We start from the raw sequence: 14,667 nt of genomic DNA, 5'->3' as shown, positions 1-14,667 counted from the left end.
GAGTGCGAGGGAAACCACAGGTACAAGTCATATTTTGGTGCTCTTACCTTTAATACAATACCGTCCTCAAACGCGCTCTTACTTTGAAAACAGCAACTTCCGGTCGCACCATTCGAGAAAAATGTGTTTTTTGTTTGTTTGTTTGTTTGTTTGTTTGTTTTTGTCTTCTAACGTGTCCTTTTTTTGTTTTTGGAAACATAAAATTGTAATTTTATTACATATAAAATCAAACTAAGAAAAATATAATTTTATTACGCTGTGATGCTTTGCTGCAAATTTCCCCTTTCTGAGACTAATAAAGGTTATCTTCATTTTTATCTTTAAAATCAAGTTTTTAAAGTTTTGTTCGTCCCTTGTCGACAATGATGAAGAGAAATGTCTTGAATTTCAATCTTGTTTTTTGAATTTTAAAATGAAAATCCAATAACCACTCATTGTTTGGTTTTTTAATATCATTTTCTAAGCGTAAAATCCAACAATGACCAAAACATACACTGACCTTTCAGTTCCAGTCAATGGTGCAGGTGCATGAAGACAAAAAAGCAAACGTCCTATTTGTTCTTGCAGGCGGTCTGATGAACACGTGGAAGCGGCGCTGGTGCGTTCTGAAGGATGAGACGTTCTTGTGGTTCCGAGCCAAACAGGAGGCCTTAAAGCAGGGCTGGCTGCATAAGAAGGGAGGCGGCTCGTCCACGCTGTCTCGACGCAACTGGAAGCGTCGCTGGTTCGTGCTGCGTCAGAGCAAACTCATGTACTTTGAGAACGATAGCGAGGAGAAGATGAAGGGAGTGCTGGACATTCATGGTGCTAAGTAAGCAACTGTTGACCCCAGAAGGTTGTCTTTAACACTGACTATACAAAGTTATGACAGATTATTGATTTGGTTGTATAGATATTTATTAAGTGCAAAAACTGTTATTGATCTTTAAAGATTTATATGAGAAACATTTTGTATTCACTCAGGAGCTCATGAGGTGCTTTTGCTTTTTTAAATGAACAGAGAAGTCATTGATAACACGGGCAAGGAGAACGGAATCGACATAGTGATGCAAGAGAGGACCTACCATCTAATCGCTGAGTCAGCAGAGGACGCAAGGTACGTGGAACAAAATCCAGACAGGAACCAACCTTTATTCATCTATAGGCTTGCATTGCATCAAACATTGACCTAAATTCACATATTTAACATTTAAAAACATAAAGAAAATACTTCTAAATGAAAGGCAAGGCAAATGTATTTGTGTTGTGATCAAAAAATGCAACAGTTTAAAAATCACAAAGTAGTAAAAACATTAAATAAACAATAACATGGTTAAAAATCTCACTCTCCGTCATACACAGTAGAGAATTAGAGTGCCTATAACTTAAAAAACATCACACATAAAACAAAATTATTAACTTATGGCAATGACAAAAAAGACAAAAGTCCCAGAATCAGAATCAACTTTATTGACCAAGAATGTGTTATACACACGAGGAATTTGACTTGGTGAGCTGTGCTCTCTCTAATAGTGTAAACATTAAATAATAACAATCAACTAGAAAAAATAATAATAAATATAAATATAAATATAAACAGTAGTTAGACTAGAATGTGCAAAACTAAATAAACTAACAAGATAATAATAATAATAATAATAATAATAATAATAATAATAATAATAATAATAATAATAATAATAATAATAATAATAATAATAATAATAATAGTATAAAAATTAAAAAAATTAAAATAATAATAAAATATAACAATAATAAGATAATAGTGCAGTAGTGCATTGATGAGCAGTGCAGGAGAACATTTCATTTATTGGAATATTCTAGTAATATAATGTCAGCACATGTACGGTATCTTTCTTTATTGACAATTATAATAATAATGATATTACATTTTATTTAAAAGTGCCTTTCAGGCCACCTAAGGACGCTTTACAATAAAAACAGAATAATAAAAAAATAGTGCAATACAATATAAAACAGAGTAATACAAAAACGGAGTTATGGAATAAGATGAAACATTGAATTACAGAGAATAAACAAATTGGCAGAAATGGGTCATTAGGTTACTTTTGTTTCACATCCATTTTCACTCTTCAGCTCATGAGGATCAAAAAATTAACTTTAGTTAATAGTTATAAAACCTGGAAACATCCACACTGAGTTAAAAACAAGAATAGATTTGATTTCTATGTCGAGGAGAGTCAGTGTAACACAATCTAAGCTGATTGATTGCAAGTACAGTATTGCCTATTAGTTATGATGATGATGATGATGATGATGATGATGATGATGATGTGTCTCCTTGGTTACAGTCAGTGGTTCAGTGTCTTAAGTCAAGTGCACATGTCCACCGAACAAGAGATCAGAGAGATGCACGACGAGCAGGCCAACCCTCAAAACGCTGTGGTGAGTACTGGGAGGAGCAAAGCACTCTTTGAAATTGAGTTGTAGGATGTGGCTACAGGATAAGAGTTCCAGCAAGTTCATTTTGTCTTCTTATTTTAATAATATGTTAATGTTTCAATAATTCAGGCAAATTTTTTCAGGAAATTTACTTTGATCCCCTAGGAGACCAAATTAATTTACTTTGATCTCCTGGGAGATCAAAGTAAATGTCAATAGTAAATTTCCTGAAAAAAGTCATCTGAATAAATTAAACTTTAACATGTCATGCAGGATAAGAGGTTTCTAGGACGAAGACTCCTCGTTTTAAAATCGCTCAGCGTAACATCATTGATTGACGTGCTTTAAATTGTTCTGCACTCAGTTTGAAACCAACATCCTTCCTGATTCAAACCTCTTTTGGTCTTTATGATGTTTTTTTTTCGGCAACATTTTGTAATGGTTTGTTTTGAAGTGACACACAATGAAGAAAGTGGTGAGAAAGAACACTTGGGTGCTTTTGTCAGTGTTGGTGCCTGGGAGCGATCTATACATGTGATAATTGGTTTCCAGGGAGCAGGCAAATGTCAAACTCATTACCAACACTCAGAACTCCAAAGGCCCAACCTTTACTTATCTTCCTACTGTGTGTGCGTGTGTGTGTGTGTGTGCGTGTTTCTCTTCAGGGAACGCTGGATGTGGGGATGATCGATTCGGTCTGTGCATCTGATAATCCAGAGAGGTGAGGGCCTGCATCCAACATCCATTTCGGATTAAATTGGTTTATTTTTTTGTGCTCTAATATAAATCCACCTCAGAGTCACTTTAATAACAGCGTTGAACCCAAACGTGAGGACAAAACAAACACTAAATAACACAATAAACACACAAAACAATCACAAAATCACACAAACCGAGAGTAAAACATACTAAATGACACTAACTCACAAAAAAACACACAAAATGACTGAAAAAGATAGTAAATGATACCAAGAACACACTAACGACAACAAAATTACAATGAAAACACAAAATGAGAGAGAGAAACACACAAAATAACACATACTAAATACTAAATGACACTAAAAACCCTCAAAAGGATAGTAAAATATACTAAATGATACCAAGAGCGCACAAACAAATACAAAATTACGCAAAATGACATTGAAAACACCCAAAATGAGAGAAAGATATACAAAATAACACAAGAAACACAAAATAAGAGCAATATACGCTCAATGACAACATAAACACAACAAAAACACAAAAAAATGACAGAAAACAAAAGCATGACAAGGGCACATGAACAACAACAAAATTACACAAAATGACAATGAAAACACACAAAATGAGAGAAAGATATACAAAATAACACAAGAAACACACAAAACAATCACAAAGTCACACAAATTAAATGACTAAATGACACCAAAAACACACAAAATGACAGAAAACAACAAACAACTACAAAAATGTACAAAAAAATCACAACAATAATGTTCAGATTGGTTAGATTCTAAATGTTGATGTGAATCACATGATCCTGTGATCAAAGTTCTCTGTCTTTGATCTTAATTGTCAAGCTTGGAATCTAAAATCAAGGTGTTGACTTCTCCTTTTTATCCGTCCTCTCTTTATAAACGTCTCACCTGTTTCCATCACAGGCCAAACTCTTTCGTGATGATCACAGCGAACCGTGTGCTTCACTGTAACGCCGACACGCCTGAGGAAATGCATCACTGGATCACGTTGCTGCAGCGCTCCAAAGGAGACACTCGCGTCGACGGACAGGAGTTCATCATCAGAGGTGAGAAAGTGAAAGAAAAATCACTGACATTCACTGTTTATTCATCAGTGTCAAGGTGTTTCAATCATTTCAGCTCAATATCCTGCTTGTTTTCAGCTCCTGGAAGTGATAGATTTGTCTGATACAACTGTCAACGAGTCAACTTGTGATATTATAAAGCAAATAAAATGTTATGTATTGTTTTTAACCGCTCCATAGGTTGGTTGCACAAGGAGATGAAGAACAGCACTAAAGCATCTCTGAAACTCAAGAAGCGCTGGTTCCTGCTTACCCACAATTCCCTGGACTACTATAAGAGCTCAGAGCGTAACGCCTTGAAACTGGGAACACTGGTGCTGAACAGCCTCTGCTCCGTGGTTCAGCCTGATGAGAAGGTGTTCAAAGAGACGGGTGAGGAACGAGCTTTGTTCTCACTGGTTGACCAGCTTTTTAAGAATGTTTATTTTATTTATTTATTTATTTATTCAGTTCATTTCCGACATGGTCCCATTCACAAAAATTCATTTGACATTCAAAATCACATCCTTTTTCATGCCGGAAAGGGCAACGGAAAAAAGCATTATGCTTATCCAGATCCGTCCCCTAATTTGAACACAGATAATTTTACATCCAACCTCGTTTCTTCCCTTTTTTTTTTTTTTTTTTTTTTTGTGATGTGTTCTCGTCTGCAGTCATTGTTCCTGTTGTTACTCCTCCTCACAGTCTTTTTCTTCCGTATTTCCTCGGGCTTTCTTTTCCAGTCGTTGTTTACGTTCCTCCAACTCTCCAAACGTAAAGTTCGTTCAATGAAGAGTTGACTTGAGATCTGTATGTGTGTAAAAATGTTGAAAATCATTTTATTGTGTTTGTCAAACAGGTTATTGGAACGTGATCGTGTACGGACGTAAACACTCGTACCGACTCTACTGTAAACTGCTGACTGAAGCAACACGTTGGTCCAACTCCATCCAGAACGTCATCGACACCAAAGCTCCCATCGACACGCCGACTCAGCAGCTCATCCAGGACATCAGGGTACGGAGAGCACAAACATCTTCTGATGGACAATATGTAATTAAAGCTGAGGTCATTCCATGTCATTTCAACAAGTGATCCACGCACTTATGTCTAAAAAAAACCCTGCATTTTAAACACCTCCAAAAAAAAGAGAAAATGTAGAACATGAGAAATTTGTTCATAGCAAATATTACGTTTTAAAAAAGAAATATTTTTCTGATGCAATGGAATTTTTTAAAAACATTTTTACATAATAAACTAATAAACAATAAATGATTATAAGACACAGAGCCAAGCTACAAAAGCCTCACGTAAAGGATTATCGATATCCGCGAGTGGTGAAATAACCCAAAGTTGGGGTTCAAAATAAAAACGAAGAAGTTGCATAAAGAAAAAAAAATTATATCCCAAGAAATCAGATGTTGTTACATTCCGACATGCAGTTATGGGCCAATGAAAATAGTAATAAAAAGAAAAAGTATTTTTTCGGATTTCAAGACACTGTCAACCAAGAACCATTGCATGTATGTGACTAATCATTTGTGATGTGAACAATCAGCTCTAAGATGATAGAATTACAGTTAGCTGAGGCATATGCTAAGTTGTTTACTGAAACCCCATTTTGAGGAGCTGGCATGTCCACCAGATAGGATGTATAACAGATATTTATTCCATATTCTGAGAGAGTAGGTGAAGCTATATTACTATACCACATTTCAGTTTCCTATGTGATGTAGTTCCTGAGATATTGGAAGCTGAACATGGAAGAAAAATAAGGACGAGTGAAAATCGGCACATCCCCCCCCTTCTTCACTGAATTGTCCATATCTCTGAAAGTGTTCAACCAATATAACTAAAAATGTACAGTTTGCCTATTGAACACTCACAGAACAACTGGTAAAAATTTTTTTTTTACACCAAAGTGCGTGGGATGTGTTGAAATGACATGGAATGACTCAGCTAAATCATGCTTGAAATGACTTAAGTTAAATACTCAAGCCTCGTATTGAACGCTGACGTCTGTCTTCTACAGGAGAATTGTCTGAACTTGGAGGTGGTGGAGCAGATCTACAAGAGGAACCCCATCCTTCGTTACAGCCACCACCCTCTTCATTCACCGCTGCTGCCGCTGCCCTACGGAGACATTCATTTCACCGGTGAGTTTGACTCAAGCACACACTAAGGAGAAGAATAAATAATGTTGACAAAAAAATTTCCACCATAGTTTTTGTCGAGTACAGTTTTTTAAGGGACAAATTCTTTGAAAAAAAGACAGAAATGTGTCATTTTGGAAGTCACACGAAAAAATGTCCATGCAAAAATGTCCCACAATGCAATGTTGGAAACTTAATAACACTTGGAAATAATTCCAGCAAGTTCATTTTTGAATAATATGTTTAGGTTTCATTTATTCACACAACTTTTTTCAGGAAATTTTCTTTGATCTCCTGACAGGTTTCGACTGTCAACTGCCAGTCTTCTTCAGAGGCAGGAGATCAAAGTAAATTTCCTGAAAAAAGTTATCTGAATAAATGAAACCATATAACATAAAGAAGAAGACAAAATGAACTTACTGGAATTATTACGCGGAAGTCAAGGACACATCAAAGCAATCTGCAGACACCTCTAAAGAAGACTGGCAGTTGACAGTTGAAATTTGTCAGGAGATCAAAGTAATTTTCCTAAATAAATTATCTGAATAAATGAAACCTTAACATATTATTAAATAAGAGAATGTTTACAGTGGAGATCAAAACCAAACTTTTTTTTTTTTTTTAGCAAATGATCTTTGCTGTATTGATCCATGAATCCTACACATTGTAGATTTATCTGATTAAACAAAATCTCCAGCATCTTTAAATTTAGAATCTTGAGAATGGAAAATATTATATTATGTATTATGGACTAATGACATAACATCAAAAGAAAAAGAGCTTTATTAAAGTTATTTTATTTGTATTAGACAAACTTCCAGTTATAAATTAGATATAAACTATGGAAGGCATCAACAATATCCAAGCAATAAGTGACAGATACTTAAATGCCCGTTGATTTTTAGATTTTTTTAATTTAATTTGGGGAGATTTTGTGGAATAATTTGACAAAAATTGCAGGATTCTGAAAAAAATTTGAGTTCCTTCAACAACAATTTACAACTGAATTATTTAGTAATTTACACAATGATTTATGTTTTCTTTATCATTTTCACTTTCTCCTGTGGGCCAAATCACATGCTCTGAAAGGCTGGATTTGGCCCCCGGGCCTTGAGTTTGACACATACTGTATGTATTAGTCCTTTACATGATGTGATTTTCTCCTTCTCAGCTCCAAAGAGCAGAAGCTACACAACGCTGCAAGAGGAAGCTCTGAAGGTGTTCAGCTCCCTGCAGCACCTGGAGGGCGTGGCCGACCCGGTGCCAATCATCCAGGGCGTCCTGCAGACTGGCCAGGAGCTCAAACCTCTACGTGATGAGCTCTACTGTCAGCTCATCAAACAAACGGCACGGCCGCCACTGCCCAGCAGCCCCGGGAACCTCTGCAGCTGGAAGATCCTCACCTGCATGTCCTGTACCTTCATCCCAACAAGAAGCATCCTCAGATACCTCAAGTTCCATCTGAAGAGGTGAGATTCAGCAAATAAAACCACTTCCTTTTGTCATTCCGATGGTTGTAAGTCAAATCTAACTCTCTGTAGAACCCGTGAGCTCTTCCCGGGGACGGAGATGGACCGTTACGCCGCCTTCGCCTTCGACTCTTTGAGGAAGACTCGAGCCAGAGAGAACGTTCCATCACAGGAGGAGATCCGTGCTATTGTGGCCAGGCAGGAGATGAGCACCACCGTGCACTGCCATGGGGGAGGATCCTGCAAGATCACCATCAACTCTCACACTACGGCTGGAGAGGTGTGCCATTATTTTTATTTTTATAACTTTCTTTCTACCTACACCACATATAGTACAATCTTTTTACCACAGCTAGGCATGTTTCATTATTGCAATTAAATAAATACATGTACTTTTTTGCATGATTGTGACCACTGATAACACTTTACTTGACATTTTATACAAAATGCTGACATTACGCTGTCATTTGCATGAATAAGATGTCATGAAGGCTGTCATTAAATGTTGTTTGCTAAATTATGACACCTTTGGAGCTATGTTGGAAATTTTTGAGTTAAGTGGAGGGATTGGGGTTAAGTAGGGTTAGGGTAATAAAGGGTTACGGTAGTGAACAACACTTAATGACAGCCTTAATGACACCTTGTTCATGCTAATGACAGGTGTCATGTCATAATAATGACAGCATAATGTCAGTCTTATGTATAAAACTTCAAGTAAAGTGTTACCGAAAAACTATATTAAAAGGAAAGATATAAAAAGAGAGGGCAGTGTTACACACCTGAGTGAGAGGGGGAAATAACAGGGGAGATGGAGTTAGGGTGGGACAATGGAAGGAGTAGTTACCAGTCAACTAATTCCAGGAAGTATTTTTTTGTCTACTTTTTGATTCATATTGTCAAGGTTTCATTTATTCAGAGTCAAGAAGTTGTCGGAATAAATGAATCCTGAAAATTATTCAAAAAGAAGACAAAAAGAACTTTCTGGAATTATTACGTCAAAGTCATCTGACAATTTCAATAAGTGAATAATTCCAGAAAGTTCATTTTGTCTTTTTTTTCAGGAATTTTACTTTGATCTGCTGACATGTATCGACTGTCAACTGCCAGTGTTCTTCAAAGGCAGGAGATCAAAGTAAATTTAATTTAAAAAAAGTTTTCTGAATAAATGAAACTTTAACATATTATTCAAAAAGAAGATAAAAAGAACTCGCTGGAATCAAGAATTTCATCAAATTGATCAGCAGACGCCTCTGAAGAAGACTGGCAGTTGACGGTCAAAATATGTCAGGAGATCAAAGTACATTTCCTGAAAAAAGTTGTCTGAATAAATGAAACTTTAACACAGTCGACTATTTTGCTCGTGCTGAAAGTCTAATGTGATGCTAATGTGGTGCTAGTACAATTAACTCCAGCAGCATCAGGATTCATTATTCAACAGTTTTTATAATAGTAGCTTATTTTTAATCCATAGTTAGGTTGTGCTTCTCTTAATGTAGAAGTCAAATTGCATAGTATACGTTTGTGTATTTTTGTTGTCACTTTGTATATTTTTCTTACATTTTGTGTCATTTTTGGGGGGATTTTTTTGTCATTTTGTGTGTTTTTTGAGTCAATTTGTGCATTTACTTTGGAGGTCATACAAATTATCCATCTCTGTAATACACAAAGAAAACAACAGTGTTCAGTTAAAAATTAGTTTCTTTATTGTGATTTTTTTGTTGTTGTGATATATATACAGTATATATATATTTTTCTCTCAGGTGGTGGAGAAACTGATCCGTGGTCTGGCCATGGAGGAGAGCAGGAACATGTTTGCTCTGTTCGAACACAACGACACCACAGAGAAAGCCATCGAGAGCCGCACGGTGGTGGCCGACGTGCTCGCCAAGTTTGAAAAGTCAGTGTTTGTATTTTAGGGATTTAAAAAAAAAACAATGTTGGTCACTGCTAACGTTCACACTTGGGTCCTCAGGCTTTCAGCGAGTGCAGACGAGCAGAACACGGGCTGGAAGTTTTACTTTAAGCTCTACTGCTTTGTGGACACGGAGAACGTACCAAAGGACAGCGTGGAGTTTGCCTTCATGTTTGAGCAGGTAGAAGGGATTCAGCGTTTAGATGTTTAGTCTTTCTCAACAAAAATTGTTGCGATGGAAGCATTTATTTTATTTTATTTTTAAGTAATATCTACTTTACAATTTCACATACTTTTTATTTGGGTGCAAGAATCATCCTTAAAAAGTAACTAAACTGCAAAACCACTTTTTTCCGCTGAAAACAAATATATTTATCTGGGTATTAAGTAGTGTTGTTGAATGATCCTTAACCAAGTATTTTAATTTGGTGTATTTTGTTGTAAAAATGTCAGTGACTGCCTTCTATTGGTTGAAAAAAGGCTATTACAATTTAATTTTGCTATTTTGCTATTGGCTGAGAATGGACGTTTTTGACATATTGGTGGCTTCTTACGCCACTGTTGGCCCCGCCCCTTCTATGAAAACTAGCACCTGTTGACTCTTAACTCTGTGGCGAGTAGATTGGATTAAAATAATTGTTATTAGAGAACTATAGTGAGTATCGACTAGATGGTGAGCATAGAATAGAGCAGGAGTGTCAAACTAATTTTTAGTTCAAGGGCCAAATACAGACCAGTTTGATTCAGTGGGAAAACAACAAATTTACTCAACAATATGCCCTAGTTTGCACTTCTATGTTTAAAATGATAAGTAAAGGATGTAAGGCGCCGACAATATCCAGATATCAGTCCCTGCAGGACTAAATGTACATGATTTTGTGACAATTTTTTGTTTATTTTGAGAAAATCTTGTAGAATAATTGGAGCAAAATTGAAGGATTTTGGAAAAATTGAGAGTTCTTAAAACAACTGAGCTTTTAAAAATGACTACCATCATGTGATATACTGTAAGCGCGGGAAAACTGAGCTTTGGCAAATATTCTAATATTGGACTCCTATATCTACAACCAAATTAGTTGATAATTTACACGTTGATTCATGTTTGTTCTGTCACTTATTTTTACTTTCTCCTGGGGGCCAAATCGGATGCTCCAAAGGGCCGGAATTGGGCCCTGGGAGTTGAGTTTGGCATAGATTAGGGATGGCTGATTATAGAAAAAACTTGTTGTTGCGGAGCTGATGAGCTTGCATCTGTGTACATTAAACAAGTTGAACAAGTTAGTATTAATTATCGTTTTTTCTCGTGGAAATTTGTTTGATTTAGCAAATAAAACAATTGTAAAATATATGTATATTTTAAAAACATTTTAAAAACGTTTTTTTCTCGGTTATGTTATTTTTGTAATCGTTGAGTGTAATAATCGAGATCATAATCAAATTTCAATTAATTGCACAGCCTTAGCATAGCTTTTTATAGTATACATTGGGCGTGTCTTAACTGCTCCAGGAGCCCCGCCCATAATCAGCTAAAACCTCAGGCTATAGTTACTCTAACTGCTGAGTAATGCTCAGCTAGCTGAGCTGTATGAATTGGTCCATTCAGTGCTGAGTTGCTCCGGTTTCTCTGCCCTCCTCAGGCTCATGAAGCTGTGATCCATGGTCAGTATCCTGCCCCCGAGGAGACGCTCCAGTTCCTGGCTGCTCTGAGGCTCCAGTACCTTCTGGGTGATAACAAAGCCCAGTCCAGCGTTCCTGAGCTGTCCCAGGTGTTCCCCATGGCACGGCTCCGGGCCCGCCTCCAGAACTCAGCTAAAACCTTCGCCCCCGGCAGCGGCTCGGTGTCCGATCGATCGGGGACGTCTGAGAGGAAACGCTCCAGCTTCCTGGAAGGAACTCTGAGGCGGAGCTTCAGGAGCAACTCGCTGAGTCGACAAAAACTGGAGGAGGAGAACAGCTTTGAGGCGTGGATGAGGGAGGAGATGGCAGCTGTGAGAACCAGCGTGTTGGACAAGTGGAAGAAACTGCAGGGAATGAACCAGGAACAGGCCATGGTTAAATACATGGCTCTGGTGAAGGAGTGGAAGGGATATGGATCCACGTTGTTTAACGTTGAGGTGAGGATTGAACATGGGTTCTATGTTTAAGATCAGGAACTCGTTCAGTGGTGATGACGTTCTTCCTGTTGGTGGTTCCAGTGCTGTGATGGAGCGTTCCCCTCTGAGCTGTGGCTGGGTGTGAGTCGTGAGGCCATATCTGTCTACAAACGAGGCGAACCGTGGCCCCTGGAGGTTTTCCCCTACGAGCTGATCCTGTCCTTTGGAGCGCCATTAGCCAACGCCTACAAGATCGCTGTGGAAGGAAGAGAGCTGCTCTTTGAAACTCAGATGGTTTGTTAATGCACTTATACATTGTTTGTTTAATGTTTGCACTAGACATGGGCCACTGGCGACAAAAATGACTCGTAAAACATACAGTGAAAGAGAAATACACATAAGAACAAAAATGACAACAAAATTTCACAAAATGTCAAAAGATGACTCCAAAAACCCCAAATGACAACAAAAATGACTCCTAAAACTCACAGTGACAGAAAAATACAAAAAAGGACAACAAAAATACATAAAAATGACTCCAAAAACACAAAGTGAAAGAAAAATACACAAAACGACAACAAAATAACACAAAGATGATTTTAAAATCACGTAAAATGAGAGAAAAATACAAGAAAGGACTAAAGAAATACACAGTGATGACTCCAAAAACCCAAAATGTTAACAGAAATACACTAAAATGCCTAAAAAATGACAGAAAAATAAAAAAAAGAATTAAAAAAAATATGCAAAGATGATTCCAAAATCACACAAAATGACAACAAAAATGACTCCAAAAACAAAAAATGTGAGAAAAACATACAAAATGATATAGAAAATATATACAAAAACATACATTAAATGACTCCACAAACACAGAAAACCCTTTGCTGATATGAATGTAGTAGAACATCTCTGGCTATTATTACATTATCAAATATTTTTTCACAGTTCAGTTTTTTACATCATAATAATAGTATTTTTCCAATGTTAATCACAATAATGGTTTAGATTTATTGTTCTAGAGTCACATATAAACTGTGTAGGTGAGCCATCATCACATAAAGGTTCTCCTGTGTTCTGCAGGTGATGGACATCGCTAAGCTAATGAAAGCTTACATCAGCATGATCGTCAAGAAGCGTTACAGCAACTGTCAGTCGGTCAGTAGCCATGGCAGCCAGAGCAGCGCCTGGTGAACTTTGACCTCTGCCTTCTCGTCTGCCTCAGTGCCACATGGACGCTGGTTGTACTCAGATACACCATCGTGTGTAGTTCCTAGATCACGTGACATACGTCTGATGTCAGACCGTCTTCAAATGCTGCAGAACTGAACAAAAAAAGCTGTATATTTCCTTCAGTCGTCAATCATTTCAAGTGGAAGGATCAAATATGAGTGTCATGAAGGATTTGGTGAGCGGACAATCCAGGGGTTGCTAGCTAAAAAAAAAAAAAGGTTTCATCACTTCTATTTTTTTTTTTTTTAAAGGCATTTGTAATGAGATTTTTAGGAAGTAATTGATTGGGTTGATCTGATCAAACATTCCAACATGTATTACAGTTTGTTTTCATGATACCAGACAGTATTGCTGTCAGCAGCAACATGAATATTTGGCTTTCATCACTCGACTGCACCGAATCTGCACTTAGAGAAGTCCTGTGGAGGTCAAAGGTCACTAAATACACAAAGCAAGAAACGGGCCCAACAGTTTGGATATGAGGTTATATATATATATATATATTTGGTGCTGTTTTCAACACTTGTTTGCCTTCAATGTCTGTATCAGGACCTGTGTTTAAAAAAAATATATATATGTATTCATATATATATATATATTAGTCCAAAAAAAAATGCGGTAAATAAATAAGATGTTAATTATTTAAATGGTAAAAATCGTCCTGTACAGATGTTTCTGAGACCAAAGAAGCTAAGCTAAGAGTGATTAGATGCTGGTTATGTTGGTTTGTTGTTGTTTTTCTTCAAAGTGTGTGTGTGTGTGTGTGTGTGTGTGCGTGCGTGCGTGCGTGCGTGTGTGAGGATTTTTTTTTTTAAAGGCGTGTTTTTACACTGCCTGAATGTATAGTTTTTTTTTTTTTTTTGTAAATTCCTTTGATGTTTCAAACTCCAACCTCTCCTTTAAAATGATGTGTTACCCTGTAAGTAATGTGTGAACTGTATATGTCGAAATCAGCTTTTGGAGGTAATTGATTATTTGTGACTGATTTGTTGATGATATAAAAGGTCACGGTTCATCCCAAAGTGCCTTTTCAAACTGAATTTGAACCAATTTTTTTAAAACCGAATCTCATGGATGCCACAATCTGACCGGTTGTTCACTTCTTACACCTTTAACTGCCAAGTTATTAATACTCAGCTGTGCAAGTCATCCAAAACAATGCAGAATATCCAGAAATCAGCCAATATGTGCTCAAATTATCAGCTACAATATATTAGAGAAAGGCAGATTGTAACATAAAATACTTTTTACGTTTAATAATTCCAGCAATTTCATTTTTTCTTTTTTTTTTTTAATATATATTATGTTAAGGTTTCATTTATTCGGGAAAATATTTTTTCAGGAAAAGTACTTTGAAATTTACTTTGATCTCCCAACATGTTTCGACTGCCAGCCTTCCTCAGAGGCGTCTGATGATTGCTTTGATGTAGAAAGATGTGGAAAGAACTCATACGGACACATGGGACAAGAATACACAAAAAATGGCTCCAAAAAATCACACGAAATGACAGAAAATACAAAAAACAACAAAGTTGACTCTAAAAACCATGAAGCAACAACAAAAATACAAAAAACTACTCGAAAAACACACAAAGTGACAGAAAATTGTTTGTTCAATTCA

At 36.7% G+C, this 14,667-nt stretch overlaps 1 protein-coding gene across 1 annotated transcript in view; it reads left to right on the top strand.

Moving 5' to 3' along the window:
• myo10 (myosin X) overlaps positions 1–14,631 on the top strand; it is a 141,055-nt gene extending 126,424 nt beyond the window's left edge. The window contains exons 27-41 of the mRNA XM_028472537.1: positions 568–811; positions 1,001–1,096; positions 2,313–2,406; positions 3,069–3,124; positions 4,047–4,189; positions 4,388–4,579; positions 5,046–5,203; positions 6,219–6,342; positions 7,511–7,808; positions 7,881–8,088; positions 9,569–9,705; positions 9,781–9,901; positions 11,358–11,834; positions 11,916–12,107; positions 12,897–14,631. Coding sequence (XP_028328338.1) covers positions 568–811; positions 1,001–1,096; positions 2,313–2,406; positions 3,069–3,124; positions 4,047–4,189; positions 4,388–4,579; positions 5,046–5,203; positions 6,219–6,342; positions 7,511–7,808; positions 7,881–8,088; positions 9,569–9,705; positions 9,781–9,901; positions 11,358–11,834; positions 11,916–12,107; positions 12,897–13,007 — 2,651 coding nt within the window. The 3' untranslated portion in view covers positions 13,008–14,631. The remainder of the gene's footprint in view (positions 1–567; positions 812–1,000; positions 1,097–2,312; positions 2,407–3,068; positions 3,125–4,046; positions 4,190–4,387; positions 4,580–5,045; positions 5,204–6,218; positions 6,343–7,510; positions 7,809–7,880; positions 8,089–9,568; positions 9,706–9,780; positions 9,902–11,357; positions 11,835–11,915; positions 12,108–12,896) is intronic.
• Positions 14,632–14,667: the final 36 nt, after the last annotated feature.

Source organism: Gouania willdenowi, chromosome 17 (genome assembly GCF_900634775.1).
Source record: "Gouania willdenowi chromosome 17, fGouWil2.1, whole genome shotgun sequence".
Lineage (NCBI taxonomy): Eukaryota > Metazoa > Chordata > Actinopteri > Blenniiformes > Gobiesocidae > Gouania > Gouania willdenowi.
This window is presented reverse-complemented; position numbering and strand designations above follow the sequence as displayed.